At 46.4% G+C, this 17,542-nt stretch overlaps 1 protein-coding gene across 1 annotated transcript in view; it reads left to right on the top strand.

Moving 5' to 3' along the window:
• The window catches only part of LOC116788053 (mucin-5AC-like), a 41,138-nt gene extending 24,196 nt beyond the window's left edge, over nucleotides 1-16,942 (top strand). The window contains 12 exon segments of the mRNA XM_032690366.1: nucleotides 471-650; nucleotides 1,926-2,165; nucleotides 2,827-2,983; nucleotides 3,183-3,311; nucleotides 3,684-3,810; nucleotides 4,510-4,553; nucleotides 4,645-4,815; nucleotides 5,210-5,237; nucleotides 6,141-10,775; nucleotides 10,871-15,816; nucleotides 16,295-16,459; nucleotides 16,668-16,942. Coding sequence (XP_032546257.1) covers nucleotides 471-650; nucleotides 1,926-2,165; nucleotides 2,827-2,983; nucleotides 3,183-3,311; nucleotides 3,684-3,810; nucleotides 4,510-4,553; nucleotides 4,645-4,815; nucleotides 5,210-5,237; nucleotides 6,141-10,775; nucleotides 10,871-15,816; nucleotides 16,295-16,459; nucleotides 16,668-16,942 — 11,097 coding nt within the window.
• The last annotated feature ends 600 nt before the right edge of the window (nucleotides 16,943-17,542 follow it).

The raw sequence follows: 17,542 nt of genomic DNA, 5'->3' as shown, positions 1-17,542 counted from the left end.
ATCTATTAAGGCTTAGGAGAAGCTTAGGTATCCATTGCTTCAAGGAAGTTGGAAAATATTTTAAAAAGCAATTCAACTATTAAAGTTAGGTTTACATTAGGTGCAAGTGAAATATTTGGTAGAGCTTCCTAGCTTTCTATATTTTCCATTTCCCACACTATCTTATACCACTCTTGGTAAAACTACAGAAAAATAGTTTTTAGCAGAAAGCCTATTGTGTCAGAATATTCTTTTATTCTATGCAATGTAGTTCCTCCATGACAGTCAAAAGACCCTTTTTAGGCCTATGCCATTTAAAATATCTTTTACCACATTTCCAGGAACCTGAGATCTGAGCAATATAGTTTTGAGCTATATAATTTTGCTGATTTGTTTTCATTATAGAAACTACTCATAGTACTCTTAAAAGCAGAAAAACAGGTTTGAGAGCCACTGAGCTCATTTCTAATCACCTTTTCCTCCTGTTTCAGAGCTATGAACTGATACTTGGTGAAGAACATGTCAGTGTAGTAAAGAGAGGACAAAATGATGAGGTGCCATACAGAATCCGCTATATGGGTATGTACTTGGTAATTGAGACCACAAGCGGACTGATCCTCATGTGGGACAAGAAAACCAGCATCTTCATCAAGCTCAGCCCTGATTTTAAGGTGTGGAACTAGCACTTAAATGGCAATATACAGTTCAGATTTGTCTGGGTGTGAATTTTGAGACCCTGCCAAGATCCCGAACAGGTGATGTCTTCAGCATTGCTGCAAGACATCCCATGTTGTTTTTCATTCCTCTAGTACCTCAGGAAGCTATGATGTCCTTCTGCTGTTCTGAGCTCTGAAGGCAGCTTTCAGTGCCTATTTGGCCTGACAGAACTTGAGTTGGCAGACCACTATTTTGGACTTGACTTTGTTAAAATTACCCACTGAACCTTGGTAAAGGTTATCAGACCTTATTAAAATTACATAACTACATGTGTATAAATCAACTGAGTAGTCTTGATCTTGAAAGTAATCCATTATTTCCTATTCTCATTGACACAAAAGTCTAATTGTCATACTTCAGGAACAAGGAAGTGTATTATGAGTGAATATTTTGAGTGAAAGCCTCTTGTATGCTACCACATATTTTTCAAGCTTGTAACTACACAGGTGATAAGGCAAATGCATTCCCATTGTCATACTCATTTGCCTAGCTTATGATACATAAGTACTAAAAACTGTAGTAAATAAGGAGTTTGCTATCTTATTGTATACCACAGTGACATTTAAATTAGGTATATAAATGAAGCGTAATTTAGATCTAATATACCAACTTGCTTCAGTACCATAGGTTCTTTTGCTGCCTCACCCACTGGCATTTTATAAAAATAGTAGTACTATGGAAAGTATGCACCTTAGATTCATAGAGAAAGCACAGCATCTATTGCAGCCTATCACAGTTGTACAGATCCATACATTTATAATGAGGGATATTTCTGCATGTGCAAGGAAAATGTTATTTCTTTTTATACCTGCAAGCAGTCTTAGTGGTAAAGACACAATAAGTAGATTATGTGGCTGAACTGGTAATACTTATGACAGCTTTAAAAGGCTGGTTTTTTATGTGTACATCTATTGTATAAAACAAGGCTTAAGTGTAAATCTTAATCAGCTGAGTTCTCATTTTCTTGTCAAAGCAGAAGGTTACAATGACAAAGATGGTTTTATTGTTCAGATTTCAAAGAAGAAAAGTCAAGAGTGGTATCCTTTTAGCCTTAGTGGTCATGATCTGTTGCTGAGGAAACAGAGCATGAAGATGTTCAGGACTGATTGAAAGGAATGGCACCATTAATGGCACCATTCCAAGAGCTGCATTTCAAGTATTATTTCAGTCTCAGATGTTGTTTCAAGTTTTCTCACATCCATTATTATTTTATTTACTTCCTTTTGCAGGGCCAGATCTGTGGCCTCTGTGGAAATTATGATGGCAACAGCATCAATGACTTTACTACAAGGAGTCAATCTGTAGTAGAGAATGTCCTAGAGTTTGGAAACAGCTGGAAAGTATCCTCTACATGTCCTGATGCTAACGACATCAAGGACCCATGTTCTACCAACCCTTACCGAAAGTCCTGGTCAGAGAAGCAGTGTAGCATCATCAACAGCAATGTCTTTGCTGCCTGTCACTCTCAGGTATTACCAGGGCAGAAGTTTATTGTGTGAAAACTATGTCTGTGTGTCACGGAAGGTGCTATCCTCATATGTTTTAACATGCATGCCTAACTTATTAGCATGTTTCACTTCAGATAGTGTCAGAAAAACTTCAATCTGAATCCCACTGAGTGGGACAGATTTATAGTCCCTACCTGTAAGAAATAAAAAGACATTAAGTTCATAAGAATTACCCACATATTACAAAAGAATAATAATTTCATAATTACTATGTATTTCCTTATAGCCTGACTTGAAAAAAAATTTCTCATATACCAGGTACAGAACACAAGCTCAACATAGTAATAACACAGTAATGAAGTATCAGCATAGCCTTTATCTGACCCTAAGTACATACCAAACACTGCCAGATAACTCTGTGCAATTGCCTAATATTTCTCAGGAAAATTAATCTAATCTTCCCCCAGGACACATCTGGGTGTCTAAAAATCTGTCAATATATGATTTGAATGTATCATTTGGCATCAGCTCTAGCATTCAACAGTGTCTTACAAAAGAAAAAGAAATTACCGGTGTAGGCCTTCCTTCTGAGATACTACAATTTTAAGAAAATTACTCTAGCAAAGCTAAGAAAGAATTTAGGAGGCAAGATGTATAGTATCACACTTCTGTTTACTAACAGGTTGAACCAGCAAAATATTACCAAGCATGTGTGACAGATGCTTGTGCCTGTGACACTGGAGGAGACTGTGATTGCTTCTGTACAGCAGTAGCTGCCTATGCCCAAGCATGCAGTGAAGTTGGTGTATGCGTAGCCTGGAGAAGCCCATCCATTTGTCGTGAGTTTTATGTAATAAACGCTTCTTCTAAAAGTGCTAAAAGTGTAGTTAAATGCACAGTGTCTTGCTGATGTCCTTGAAACATGCTGTAAGTATCTTACATATGTGGGTTAGAATCTCACTGTGTAGATTTTTCATGCTTAAGATATTTGCGCCTTTTTTTTTTTCTGAACATGTCCAACTTTCTGTTTCTCTTTAGCACTGTTCTGTGATTACTACAATCAACAAGGAGAATGTGAATGGCACTATAAGCCTTGTGGAGCCTCCTGTATGAAGACCTGTAGGAACCCAAGTGGAAAATGCCTCAATGACTTGCCAGGTTTAGAAGGTAAAAAGAGCTGCAAGTACCTTTTAGAGGGTACATATTATTATATTTTTAATTGTTTTTAATGGAGTGTATTTCCCCCATTAGCTGCATTTGCACAATTTAACTCTCTTCAATATCATTATATCCACATGAACAGAGGCAGAGTATGGAAACTGGAGTGAAAAAGATCTCTAAGACTAAGTCCTTGTGGATGGGCTCTGCTGATGCTAGTACTCTGCATTACTTACTAGAGTTACTGGAAAAAAAATAAATAAAAATGTTATGACAATTAAAAACAAGACCTGAAAATGCATTCTACACAAATAAAACTTCTGCTGACAGTATCTCATTCTTAACTTTTCTACCTGGTACATGCCCTCTTCCTTCCTCCAGGCTGCTACCCTAACTGCCCACCAGACAAGCCATATTTCCATGAGGATCAGATGAAGTGTGTTAGTCTCTGTGACTGTTATGATGATGAAGATGGAAAGATATATAAACGAGATGAATGTAATATATGGTAAGACTTAACATACCAGCCTCATCATACACAAGGAAAAACAATCAAAATAAAGTGGGAAATTGCATGTTCCATTTACATGACAGGATTAGGCTATGCTGCCTGTGTAAAAATAATGCCTTACTATCTAATGGTGGTTTTCTTACTACATTAGTAAGAAGGTTTTATATGATTTTATGTTCTATTGATTTTGTTCCTGATTATATCGCAAATTCTCAGCATAAAGATACATTAAGAACAAGAAGTCCTTTATGACCAGGCTTTCTCTATTTCACATTCCTGTGGCAGGAAAAAAATTGTGCCAGAACTAAAGATATCTAATAGTGACCTACTTCCAAGTATTTTATTATATACCTATATCGCTTGAGTATTTAGATTCTCCCTTTTTAGCCTGCTATTTAGTACAGAAACATTGTAAGTGCAAGGAAAGTGATATGAAGGAAATAAGGAAAGTTTTCCTTAAGATTTCTACCTGTAGCTTTGTGTAAAATTTAACTTCACTTCTATTTATAAGTTTGGGTTTAATATAAAGAAAGATTTGGGAAAATGATAGCCAAAAAGAAGCCAAAACCAACTGGACACTAAAGGAATAAGCACATATAAAGTGGCTTGCCTTTTGATGCCAGTATTTATCAGAAAGATGACTAAACAAAGTACATCACAATCAAAAAACATGGGTTTTTATGCTTTCTATTTCAGTGAGTGCACATCAGAAGGTTTACAGTGCAAGTTTGATGATAAAGGTAAGACAGCTAAGAAAAATTATTAAGAAAATGAAATAATGGATATTACCTTTTCATAGATTCCTGACAATAAACTTCTTCTGAATTACAGCTTGCCACTGCATTTATGAAGGAAATAGCTATAAATATGGTGAACTCATCTATAACACCACGGATGGAACTGGATGGTGTTTCAGTGCAACATGCGATGCCAATGGAACAATAAGCAGAAACATCTTTAAATGTGGCATTTTTACAACAACCCCATTTACATTTTCTACAAGTCAGCCTACAACTACTACTTCAGGTATGCATGAATAATCTTTAAAATAAGTGAAAAATTTCAGTGAGTGACTGAAAATTAGCTGAAAGGGAGGATTTTCTCATCAGTTAATGGCATATAATTTTACTTGAAAACATTGACTTCTGCTGGAGCCACCAATTCACCTGGCAGCTTCAGTTGCCAAAAAAGACCATAATAAGGATGTAGAAATGAGTACAGCATTTCTTACAAACCCAATCTCCACTGTTTCACCATGGTTTTTCCAGGGGGAAAAAATAATAGAGCTTACTAATAATTGCATCCTGGAGAATCTTCTAATTTCCTTGCTAACAAAAACCAGCAGTTCTAGACCAACTTCTGAAAACATGAAAGACAATTGCTGCCATTTCTTAAGCTATAGAGCACATTACTACCAATTGAAGATAAGAAATTTAGTTTGAGGAAATGCTCAAACTATTTATAACCATTGTTTAGAACCTTTCCTAATTGTACTTAATAACCAAATCAACAGTTTCCTTCTACTCCCACAGTACACTTCTACTTTATTCCTGCAGTTAATTCATTACAGTGACCAAATTCTCAGTAATTTTGAGAAATATTCGCAAAGTATTATACTACAGGAAGAACTAAATATTCAAATTTAAGTCTTCTGTTAAGCAACATTCATGTGAAGCAAGTGGTATCTATTCCACGTGGTCATCTTCATAATGCTAAGAATATGAAAAAAAATCTTATTAAAATAACTAGAAAATACTTATTAGATCATGTATTTCATATATACTATATGTGTATTCTCTATTATAATGCACTATATGCAAAATACACATATGTTAAATATATGTATTATATTTCAGGTTTATAAATGTGTTACATGTTATAATATTAAAATAAGTAGAAAAGTCATTATTCTGTAAAAATATTTTAAAGTCTGCATGGTTATGCAGTTAAGAGTAAATAAATACAGAGATAATAGCAAGGAGAATAAAACCTCCTCTACTTATACCATAGAAATCATGAGATTATATTATCTAAGTACTAACATACCATGCAAGGGATATCAGATTAGCTTTATTTAGCTACAATTTTTTAATAGATGTCACAGAAAGTACCACTATAATGATAATAATATAGACGAAAGGTCAAAAACTACTTTAGAAATTAAATTCAAGACTGCCTAAGCAAGATCACTAAAATTAAAAAAGTACATTATATAAAAAATTATATACAATAAAAATATATGGAAGATGAATAATTTTTCCTGGCACTTTCTTTAATAAGAGCAGACAAGACTTATGGTTCCTCCTTTTAATTACAGAAATGACAACTGCAACACCAGTGACAACTGTATGTGTGAAAAATGTGTGTACCTGGTCAGAATGGTATGATTCTACTCAGCCTGAAAACAAAGAGGACAGTGGAGATTATGAAACATTTGAAAGTCTCAAAGAAAAAGGATACAGTGTGTGTACAAACCCTAATGGTGTTCAATGCAGAGCCAAAGAACACCCGGATACAGAAATTAACCACCTTAACCAAACAATACAGTGTAGTCAAAGCAGAGGATTAATATGCAATAACCAGGACCAAGAATCTAAGCAGTGCTATAATTATGAAATCAGAATATCATGCTGCAGATACATACCATGTTCTGAAATACAACCTACAACACCAATAACCACAAAAGAATTCACAACTACTGCTGTAGAATCAACACAATTCACAGTCCCAACATCCACACCAACAGTGCCCAACCCAGCCACTAGCACTGCCCGCAGCTCTACAACCACCACTGGCAGCACAGAAACCCCTACAGCAGCAACCCTTCCAAATGTATTATCCACTATTGCTATTCAAACAACAGTATCATCCACTACTGCTTCCACAACTCCCGAAGCAAAAATAAGAAGCACCGCTGGCACCACGGCTGTCCCCACTACCACACGCACGACAAAAGAAGGCACAACTGTCATCGCAACCACCATCAGGACCTCTCCCCCTCAGACTGAAGGCACAACCACCATCATCGTCACACCCACACCAACAGTTCCCACGTCAGCAATCACCATTATTGCCAGCACTTCCAAGACCACAGACAACTGTGAGGAGCGCTGTGCCTGGACACAGTGGTTTGATGTGGACTCCCCTACACCTGGTAACCAAAATGGAGACTTTGAGACATTTGAAAATATCCGAGCTGCTGGTTATTCACTGTGCGACAAGCCACAAAACATCAAGTGCCGTGCTAAAGATTACCCTGACAGAATTGTGCAAATAATGGAACAAAAATTTCAGTGCAGCCTTGACACTGGGCTTGTATGCAGAAATAACGATCAGACTGTCAAGTACCCGATGTGCTTTGACTATGAGGTCTCAGTGCTCTGCTGTGACCGTAAACACTGCCAGACAACATCAGCAATCCCAGAGACCACAGTAAGGACCTCCACCACATACTACCCTCCAGGAACCGCCACAGCAGCAACCCAAACTGCACCATTAACAACTACTCCCTCAGCACTTCCCCAACGAGAAACGACAACTGGAAGCACAACAGCTGCGCTGAGGACCAGTGCCCAGACAAATGAAGGCACCACCACCATCATCACACCGACACCAACAGTGCCCACACCTGCCACCAGCACAGCCAGCACCTCCAGGACCACAGTGGGAAGCACCACAACACCCTCAGCCAAAACTGCTCCAGGAGAAACCTCCACTGTGGCAACCCAGGCTCCAACTTCTGCCACAACCGCTTCCAGAACTCCTGAAGAAAAAATAAGAAGCACCGCTGGCACCACGGCTGTCCCCAGTACCGCACGCACGACAAAAGAAGGCACGACTGTCATCGCAACCACCACCAGGACCTCTCCCCCTCAGACTGAAGGCACAACCACCATCATCGTCACACCCACACCAACAGTGCCCACACCAGCCACCAGCACAGCCAGCACCTCCAGGACCACAGTGGGAAGCACCACAACACCCTCAGCCAAAACTGCTCCAGGAGAAACCTCCACTGTGGCAACCCAGGCTCCAACTTCTGCCACAACCGCTTCCAGAACTCCTGAACAAAAAATAAGAAGCACCGCTGGCACCACGGCTGTCCCCAGTACCGCACGCACGACAAAAGAAGGCACGACCATCATCGCAACCACCACCAGGACCTCTCCCCCTCAGACTGAAGGCACAACCACCATCATCGTCACACCCACACCAACAGTGCCCACACCAGCCACCAGCACAGCCAGCACCTCCAGGACCACAGTGGGAAGCACCACAACACCCTCAGCCAAAACTGCTCCAGGAGAAACCTCCACTGTGGCAACCCAGGCTCCAACTTCTGCCACAACCGCTTCCAGAACTCCTGAAGAAAAAATAAGAAGCACCGCTGGCACCACGGCTGTCCCCAGTACCGCACGCACGACAAAAGAAGGCACGACCGTCATCGCAACCACCACCAGGACCTCTCCCCCTCAGACTGAAGGCACAACCACCATCATCGTCACACCCACACCAACAGTGCCCACACCAGCCACCAGCACAGCCAGCACCTCCAGGACCACAGTGGGAAGCACCACAACACCCTCAGCCAAAACTGCTCCAGGAGAAACCTCCACTGTGGCAACCCAGGCTCCAACTTCTGCCACAACCGCTTCCAGAACTCCTGAAGAAAAAATAAGAAGCACCGCTGGCACCACGGCTGTCCCCAGTACCGCACGCACGACAAAAGAAGGCACGACTGTCATCGCAACCACCACCAGGACCTCTCCCCCTCAGACTGAAGGCACAACCACCATCATCGTCACACCCACACCAACAGTGCCCACACCAGCCACCAGCACAGCCAGCACCTCCAGGACCACAGTGGGAAGCACCACAACACCCTCAGCCAAAACTGCTCCAGGAGAAACCTCCACTGTGGCAACCCAGGCTCCAACTTCTGCCACAACCGCTTCCAGAACTCCTGAAGAAAAAATAAGAAGCACCGCTGGCACCACGGCTGTCCCCAGTACCGCACGCACGACAAAAGAAGGCACGACTGTCATCGCAACCACCACCAGGACCTCTCCCCCTCAGACTGAAGGCACAACCACCATAATTGTCACACCCACACCAACAGTGCCCACACCAGCCACAAGCACAGCCAGCACCTCCAGGACCACAGTGGGAAGCACCACAACACCCTCAGCCAAAACTGCTCCAGGAGAAACCTCCACTGTGGCAACCCAGGCTCCAACTTCTGCCACAACTACTTTCAGAACTCCTGAACAAAAAATAAGAAGCACCGCTGGCACCACGGCTGTCCCCACTACCACACGCACGACAAAAGAAGGCACGACCGTCATCGCAACCACCACCAGGACCTCTCCCCCTCAGACTGAAGGCACAACCACCATCATCGTCACACCCACACCAACAATGCCCACACCAGCCACCAGCACAGCCAGCACCTCCAGGACCACAGTGGGAAGCACCACAACACCCTCAGCCAAAACTGCTCCAGGAGAAACCTCCACTGTGGCAACCCAGGCTCCAACTTCTGCCACAACCGCTTCCAGAACTCCTGAAGAAAAAATAAGAAGCACCGCTGGCACCACGGCTGTCCCCAGTACCGCACGCACGACAAAAGAAGGCACGACTGTCATCGCAACCACCACCAGGACCTCTCCCCCTCAGACTGAAGGCACAACCACCATCATCGTCACACCCACACCAACAGTGCCCACACCAGCCACAAGCACAGCCAGCACCTCCAGGACCACAGTGGGAAGCACCACAACACCCTCAGCCAAAACTGCTCCAGGAGAAACCTCCACTGTGGCAACCCAGGCTCCAACTTCTGCCACAACCGCTTCCAGAACTCCTGAAGAAAAAATAAGAAGCACCGCTGGCACCACGGCTGTCCCCAGTACCGCACGCACGACAAAAGAAGGCACGACCGTCATCGCAACCACCACCAGGACCTCTCCCCCTCAGACTGAAGGCACAACCACCATCATCGTCACACCCACACCAACAGTGCCCACACCAGCCACAAGCACAGCCAGCACCTCCAGGACCACAGTGGGAAGCACCACAACACCCTCAGCCAAAACTACTCCAGGAGAAACCTCCACTGTGGCAACCCAGGCTCCAACTTCTGCCACAACCGCTTCCAGAACTCCTGAAGAAAAAATAAGAAGCACCGCTGGCACCACGGCTGTCCCCAGTACCGCACGCACGACAAAAGAAGGCACGACTGTCATCGCAACCACCACCAGGACCTCTCCCCCTCAGACTGAAGGCACAACCACCATCATCGTCACACCCACACCAACAGTGCCCACACCAGCCACCAGCACAGCCAGCACCTCCAGGACCACAGTGGGAAGCACCACAACACCCTCAGCCAAAACTGCTCCAGGAGAAACCTCCACTGTGGCAACCCAGGCTCCAACTTCTGCCACAACCGCTTCCAGAACTCCTGAAGAAAAAATAAGAAGCACCGCTGGCACCACGGCTGTCCCCAGTACCGCACGCACGACAAAAGAAGGCACGACTGTCATCGCAACCACCACCAGGACCTCTCCCCCTCAGACTGAAGGCACAACCACCATCATCGTCACACCCACACCAACAGTGCCCACACCAGCCACAAGCACAGCCAGCACCTCCAGGACCACAGTGGGAAGCACCACAACACCCTCAGCCAAAACTGCTCCAGGAGAAACCTCCACTGTGGCAACCCAGGCTCCAACTTCTGCCACAACCGCTTCCAGAACTCCTGAAGAAAAAATAAGAAGCACCGCTGGCACCACGGCTGTCCCCAGTACCGCACGCACGACAAAAGAAGGCACGACCGTCATCGCAACCACCACCAGGACCTCTCCCCCTCAGACTGAAGGCACAACCACCATCATCGTCACACCCACACCAACAGTGCCCACACCAGCCACAAGCACAGCCAGACCTCCAGGACCACAGTGGGAAGCACCACAACACCCTCAGCCAAAACTACTCCAGGAGAAACCTCCACTGTGGCAACCCAGGCTCCAACTTCTGCCACAACCGCTTCCAGAACTCCTGAAGAAAAAATAAGAAGCACCGCTGGCACCACGGCTGTCCCCAGTACCGCACGCACGACAAAAGAAGGCACGACCGTCATCGCAACCACCACCAGGACCTCTCCCCCTCAGACTGAAGGCACAACCACCATCATCGTCACACCCACACCAACAGTGCCCACACCAGCCACAAGCACAGCCAGCACCTCCAGGACCACAGTGGGAAGCACCACAACACCCTCAGCCAAAACTGCTCCAGGAGAAACCTCCACTGTGGCAACCCAGGCTCCAACTTCTGCCACAACCGCTTCCAGAACTCCTGAAGAAAAAATAAGAAGCACCGCTGGCACCACGGCTGTCCCCAGTACCGCACGCACGACAAAAGAAGGCACGACTGTCATCGCAACCACCACCAGGACCTCTCCCCCTCAGACTGAAGGCACAACCACCATCATCGTCACACCCACACCAACAGTGCCCACACCAGCCACCAGCACAGCCAGCACCTCCAGGACCACAGTGGGAAGCACCACAACACCCTCAGCCAAAACTGCTCCAGGAGAAACCTCCACTGTGGCAACCCAGGCTCCAACTTCTGCCACAACCGCTTCCAGAACTCCTGAACAAAAAATAAGAAGCACCGCTGGAACCACGGCTGTCCCCAGTACCGCACGCACGACAAAAGAAGGCACGACCGTCATCGCAACCACCACCAGGACCTCTCCCCCTCAGACTGAAGGCACAACCACCATCATCGTCACACCCACACCAACAGTGCCCACACCAGCCACAAGCACAGCCAGCACCTCCAGGACCACAGTGGGAAGCACCACAACACCCTCAGCCAAAACTGCTCCAGGAGAAACCTCCACTGTGGCAACCCAGGCTCCAACTTCTGCCACAACCGCTTCCAGAACTCCTGAACAAAAAATAAGAAGCACCGCTGGCACCACGGCTGTCCCCAGTACCGCACGCACGACAAAAGAAGGCACGACTGTCATCGCAACCACCACCAGGACCTCTCCCCCTCAGACTGAAGGCACAACCACCATCATCGTCACACCCACACCAACAGTGCCCACACCAGCCACCAGCACAGCCAGCACCTCCAGGACCACAGTGGGAAGCACCACAACACCCTCAGCCAAAACTGCTCCAGGAGAAACCTCCACTGTGGCAACCCAGGCTCCAACTTCTGCCACAACCGCTTCCAGAACTCCTGAAGAAAAAATAAGAAGCACCGCTGGCACCACGGCTGTCCCCAGTACCGCACGCACGACAAAAGAAGGCACGACCGTCATCGCAACCACCACCAGGACCTCTCCCCCTCAGACTGAAGGCACAACCACCATCATCGTCACACCCACACCAACAGTGCCCACACCAGCCACCAGCACAGCCAGCACCTCCAGGACCACAGTGGGAAGCACCACAACACCCTCAGCCAAAACTGCTCCAGGAGAAACCTCCACTGTGGCAACCCAGGCTCCAACTTCTGCCACAACCGCTTCCAGAACTCCTGAACAAAAAATAAGAAGCACCGCTGGCACCACGGCTGTCCCCAGTACCGCACGCACGACAAAAGAAGGCACGACCGTCATCGCAACCACCACCAGGACCTCTCCCCCTCAGACTGAAGGCACAACCACCATCATCGTCACACCCACACCAACAGTGCCCACACCAGCCACAAGCACAGCCAGCACCTCCAGGACCACAGTGGGAAGCACCACAACACCCTCAGCCAAAACTACTCCAGGAGAAACCTCCACTGTGGCAACCCAGGCTCCAACTTCTGCCACAACCGCTTCCAGAACTCCTGAAGAAAAAATAAGAAGCACCGCTGGCACCACGGCTGTCCCCAGTACCGCACGCACGACAAAAGAAGGCACGACTGTCATCGCAACCACCACCAGGACCTCTCCCCCTCAGACTGAAGGCACAACCACCATCATCGTCACACCCACACCAACAGTGCCCACACCAGCCACCAGCACAGCCAGCACCTCCAGGACCACAGTGGGAAGCACCACAACACCCTCAGCCAAAACTGCTCCAGGAGAAACCTCCACTGTGGCAACCCAGGCTCCAACTTCTGCCACAACCGCTTCCAGAACTCCTGAAGAAAAAATAAGAAGCACCGCTGGCACCACGGCTGTCCCCAGTACCGCACGCACGACAAAAGAAGGCACGACTGTCATCGCAACCACCACCAGGACCTCTCCCCCTCAGACTGAAGGCACAACCACCATCATCGTCACACCCACACCAACAGTGCCCACACCAGCCACAAGCACAGCCAGCACCTCCAGGACCACAGTGGGAAGCACCACAACACCCTCAGCCAAAACTGCTCCAGGAGAAACCTCCACTGTGGCAACCCAGGCTCCAACTTCTGCCACAACCGCTTCCAGAACTCCTGAACAAAAAATAAGAAGCACCGCTGGCACCACGGCTGTCCCCAGTACCGCACGCACGACAAAAGAAGGCACGACCGTCATCGCAACCACCACCAGGACCTCTCCCCCTCAGACTGAAGGCACAACCACCATCATCGTCACACCCACACCAACAGTGCCCACACCAGCCACAAGCACAGCCAGGACCTCCAGGACCACAGTGGGAAGCACCACAACACCCTCAGCCAAAACTACTCCAGGAGAAACCTCCACTGTGGCAACCCAGGCTCCAACTTCTGCCACAACCGCTTCCAGAACTCCTGAAGAAAAAATAAGAAGCACCGCTGGCACCACGGCTGTCCCCAGTACCGCACGCACGACAAAAGAAGGCACGACCGTCATCGCAACCACCACCAGGACCTCTCCCCCTCAGACTGAAGGCACAACCACCATCATCGTCACACCCACACCAACAGTGCCCACACCAGCCACAAGCACAGCCAGCACCTCCAGGACCACAGTGGGAAGCACCACAACACCCTCAGCCAAAACTGCTCCAGGAGAAACCTCCACTGTGGCAACCCAGGCTCCAACTTCTGCCACAACCGCTTCCAGAACTCCTGAAGAAAAAATAAGAAGCACCGCTGGCACCACGGCTGTCCCCAGTACCGCACGCACGACAAAAGAAGGCACGACCGTCATCGCAACCACCACCAGGACCTCTCCCCCTCAGACTGAAGGCACAACCACCATCATCGTCACACCCACACCAACAGTGCCCACACCAGCCACAAGCACAGCCAGCACCTCCAGGACCACAGTGGGAAGCACCACAACACCCTCAGCCAAAACTGCTCCAGGAGAAACCTCCACTGTGGCAACCCAGGCTCCAACTTCTGCCACAACCGCTTCCAGAACTCCTGAAGAAAAAATAAGAAGCACCGCTGGCACCACAGCTGTCCCCAGTACCGCACGCACGACAAAAGAAGGCACGACTGTCATCGCAACCACCACCAGGACCTCTCCCCCTCAGACTGAAGGCACAACCACCATCATCGTCACACCCACACCAACAGTGCCCACACCAGCCACAAGCACAGCCAGCACCTCCAGGACCACAGTGGGAAGCACCACAACACCCTCAGCCAAAACTGCTCCAGGAGAAACCTCCACTGTGGCAACCCAGGCTCCAACTTCTGCCACAACCGCTTCCAGAACTCCTGAAGAAAAAATAAGAAGCACCGCTGGCACCACGGCTGTCCCCAGTACCGCACGCACGACAAAAGAAGGCACGACCGTCATCGCAACCACCACCAGGACCTCTCCCCCTCAGACTGAAGGCACAACCACCATCATCGTCACACCCACACCAACAGTGCCCACACCAGCCACAAGCACAGCCAGCACCTCCAGGACCACAGTGGGAAGCACCACAACACCCTCAGCCAAAACTGCTCCAGGAGAAACCTCCACTGTGGCAACCCAGGCTCCAACTTCTGCCACAACTGCTTCCAGAACTCCTGAAGAAAAAATAAGAAGCACCGCTGGCACCACGGCTGTCCCCAGTACCGCACGCACGACAAAAGAAGGCACAACTGTCATCGCAACCACCACCAGGACCTCTCCCCATCAGACTGAAGGCACAACCACCATCATCGTCACACCCACACCAACAGTTCCCACGTCAGCAATCACCATTATTGCCAGCACTTCCAAGACCACAGACAACTGTGAGGAGCGCTGTGCCTGGACACAGTGGTTTGATGTGGACTCCCCTACACCTGGTAACCAAAATGGAGACTTTGAGACATTTGAAAATATCCGAGCTGCTGGTTATTCACTGTGCGACAAGCCACAAAACATCAAGTGCCGTGCTAAAGATTACCCTGACAGAATTGTGCAAATAATGGAACAAAAATTTCAGTGCAGCCTTGACACTGGGCTTGTATGCAGAAATAACGATCAGACTGTCAAGTACCCGATGTGCTTTGACTATGAGGTCTCAGTGCTCTGCTGTGACCGTAAACACTGCCAGACAACATCAGCAATCCCAGAGACCACAGTAAGGACCTCCACCACATACTACCCTCCAGGAACCGCCACAGCAGCAACCCAAACTGCACCATTAACAACTACTCCCTCAGCACTTCCCCAACGAGAAACGACAACTGGAAGCACAACAGCTGCGCTGAGGACCAGTGCCCAGACAAATGAAGGCACCACCACCATCATCACACCGACACCAACAGTGCCCACACCAGCCACCAGCACAGCCAGCACCTCCAGGACCACAGTGGGAAGCATCACAACACCCTCAGCCAAAACTGCTCCAGGAGAAACCTCCACTGTGGCAACCCAGGCTCCAACTTCTGCCACAACCACTTCCACAACTCCCGAAGCAAAAATAAGAAGCACCGCTGGCACCACAGCTGTCCCCAGTACCACTGTTACTCAGTCTGGAAGCAGCAGCACCATAGGTGTTATTGAAATTGTTTCTTCTACTGTAGAAAGTGTGCCTACCACTGTTTTTCCCAGAACGTTTAGTCCCACAGTCAGTCCAGGTATGTCATTGTCTATCTCTTTAAGGTTTATTTCCCAGTTTTTCTTTAGAACGACATTTGTGTCACTTTGGTCTTTGACTTCTGCCCCTAAGTGAATCTGTGATTGTATGATTCTGTCACCATATGTATTTCTTGAAACACATAAACGAATTTTTAATCAATCTGCCCCTCTGCCTCTAGTATCTCTGTTAGACAACTCAGCTTCGTAGTATTAATCCTTAATTCAGGGTAGAAAGTGGTGATATTGAAAATTTTGAAAACTTTAGAGCTAAATGTCCTAAGAGTTGCCAAATGCCACACAATATTCAAAGTATAACTAAAAAATGTTCACAATCTCCACTTATGAATAGGTCAAGTATTTGGATGCAACAAAATGTTCACTCGTTTTGTCAGAAAGGTGAAAAGACCTCTTGAATGTATTAAAATTCTTATATAAAAATCCTGTGCTGCAAATTAAATTATTATTTGTATTTAACAGTTGCTACAACTGGTACATCACAATCAAGTCATATTACAACAAGCACTTCTGCAATATTCAGTTCTTCCACCAGCACATCTGTGACAACAGAAGCCAGTACCCATGCTGCGTCCAGCAGAGTAACTCCATGCTTTTGTCATGTGTTTGATACTTTATTTTCTCCTGGTAAGTGTCTTATATTCTGATTATAAAAATTTTTATAAGCAATATAAACCCTTAAGACACTATTCAATTAAGGATAACCACTCAAAATAATCTAAACATAGAACTTTTTATAGATGAACACACTTTATATTTTCACAGTATTTTCCTGGTTTTTCTCCCTAAGTATTTTCATTTGTCTTGTAATTTCTCCTCCAATTTTCCTCTACAGGCGAAGTGGTATACAACAGAACAGACAGAGCTGGCTGTAATTTTTATGCAATTTGCAGCAAAGAATGTGAAATTGAGCCATTCCAGGGGCCGTGTCCTTTGACAACTCCTGTCCCTTCAGTCGCTTCAACAACTACAACACAAGGCACCTCATCCACAGATCACATATTGTCTTCTGCCTCCCCAACCACAGCAACATCCCTCACAACTTCAGCAGAAAGAAACTGTACTGATGTCAATCCTCCACGAAAGGTGGTTCCCCTCCTTACTTTCTAATATATCACTGTTGCAAAACCAGCACAATTTTTGTCCTCTAATAGCCAATTCAAATCAACCTCTATGTATTTCAATAAGGAAGTTCGTTGTGTAACAAATGACCTGATAACACACAATTCTTTAACTTGGTATTACCAGGTTATTTTAAGTAATCTGTAAGTGGAAAAGCTCACTAAGACCATGGCAGACCATTTGTTTTTAATAAAAGACATTTAAATGTCATAGAAATAAGCAGACTATCTATGAAAAGTAAAGTATATTTCTTTTTATGCAGAAGAAAATTGTTCTCAGCATTCCTGCTCTTAATAGTATGCTAAGAAAATTCTAATCTGAACTTCCCACCAATTTCGAGTCTATCTTAAGCTGAAACAAAACAACTAGGGCTAGAAAGAGCATTTGAGAATAAATCATTTACATATTTTCAGCCTGGAGAGAGCTGGATAAGTGAATGCCAGAAGTGTGTCTGTGACTCCCTCACTGCTACTGTGCAATGCCAGCCGCTCCCATGCCAAACAACAAAGGAAACAACTTGTGACCTAGGATTTGTCTCCATGGTTGTACTACCACAAAAAGACCCATGTTGTCCTGAATTTAAATGCC

The sequence above is a fragment of the Chiroxiphia lanceolata genome, chromosome 6 (genome assembly GCF_009829145.1).
Source record: "Chiroxiphia lanceolata isolate bChiLan1 chromosome 6, bChiLan1.pri, whole genome shotgun sequence".
Classification (NCBI taxonomy): domain Eukaryota; kingdom Metazoa; phylum Chordata; class Aves; order Passeriformes; family Pipridae; genus Chiroxiphia; species Chiroxiphia lanceolata.
Note: the sequence above shows the minus strand (reverse complement) of the source record. Positions and strands in the feature narration are given on the sequence as shown.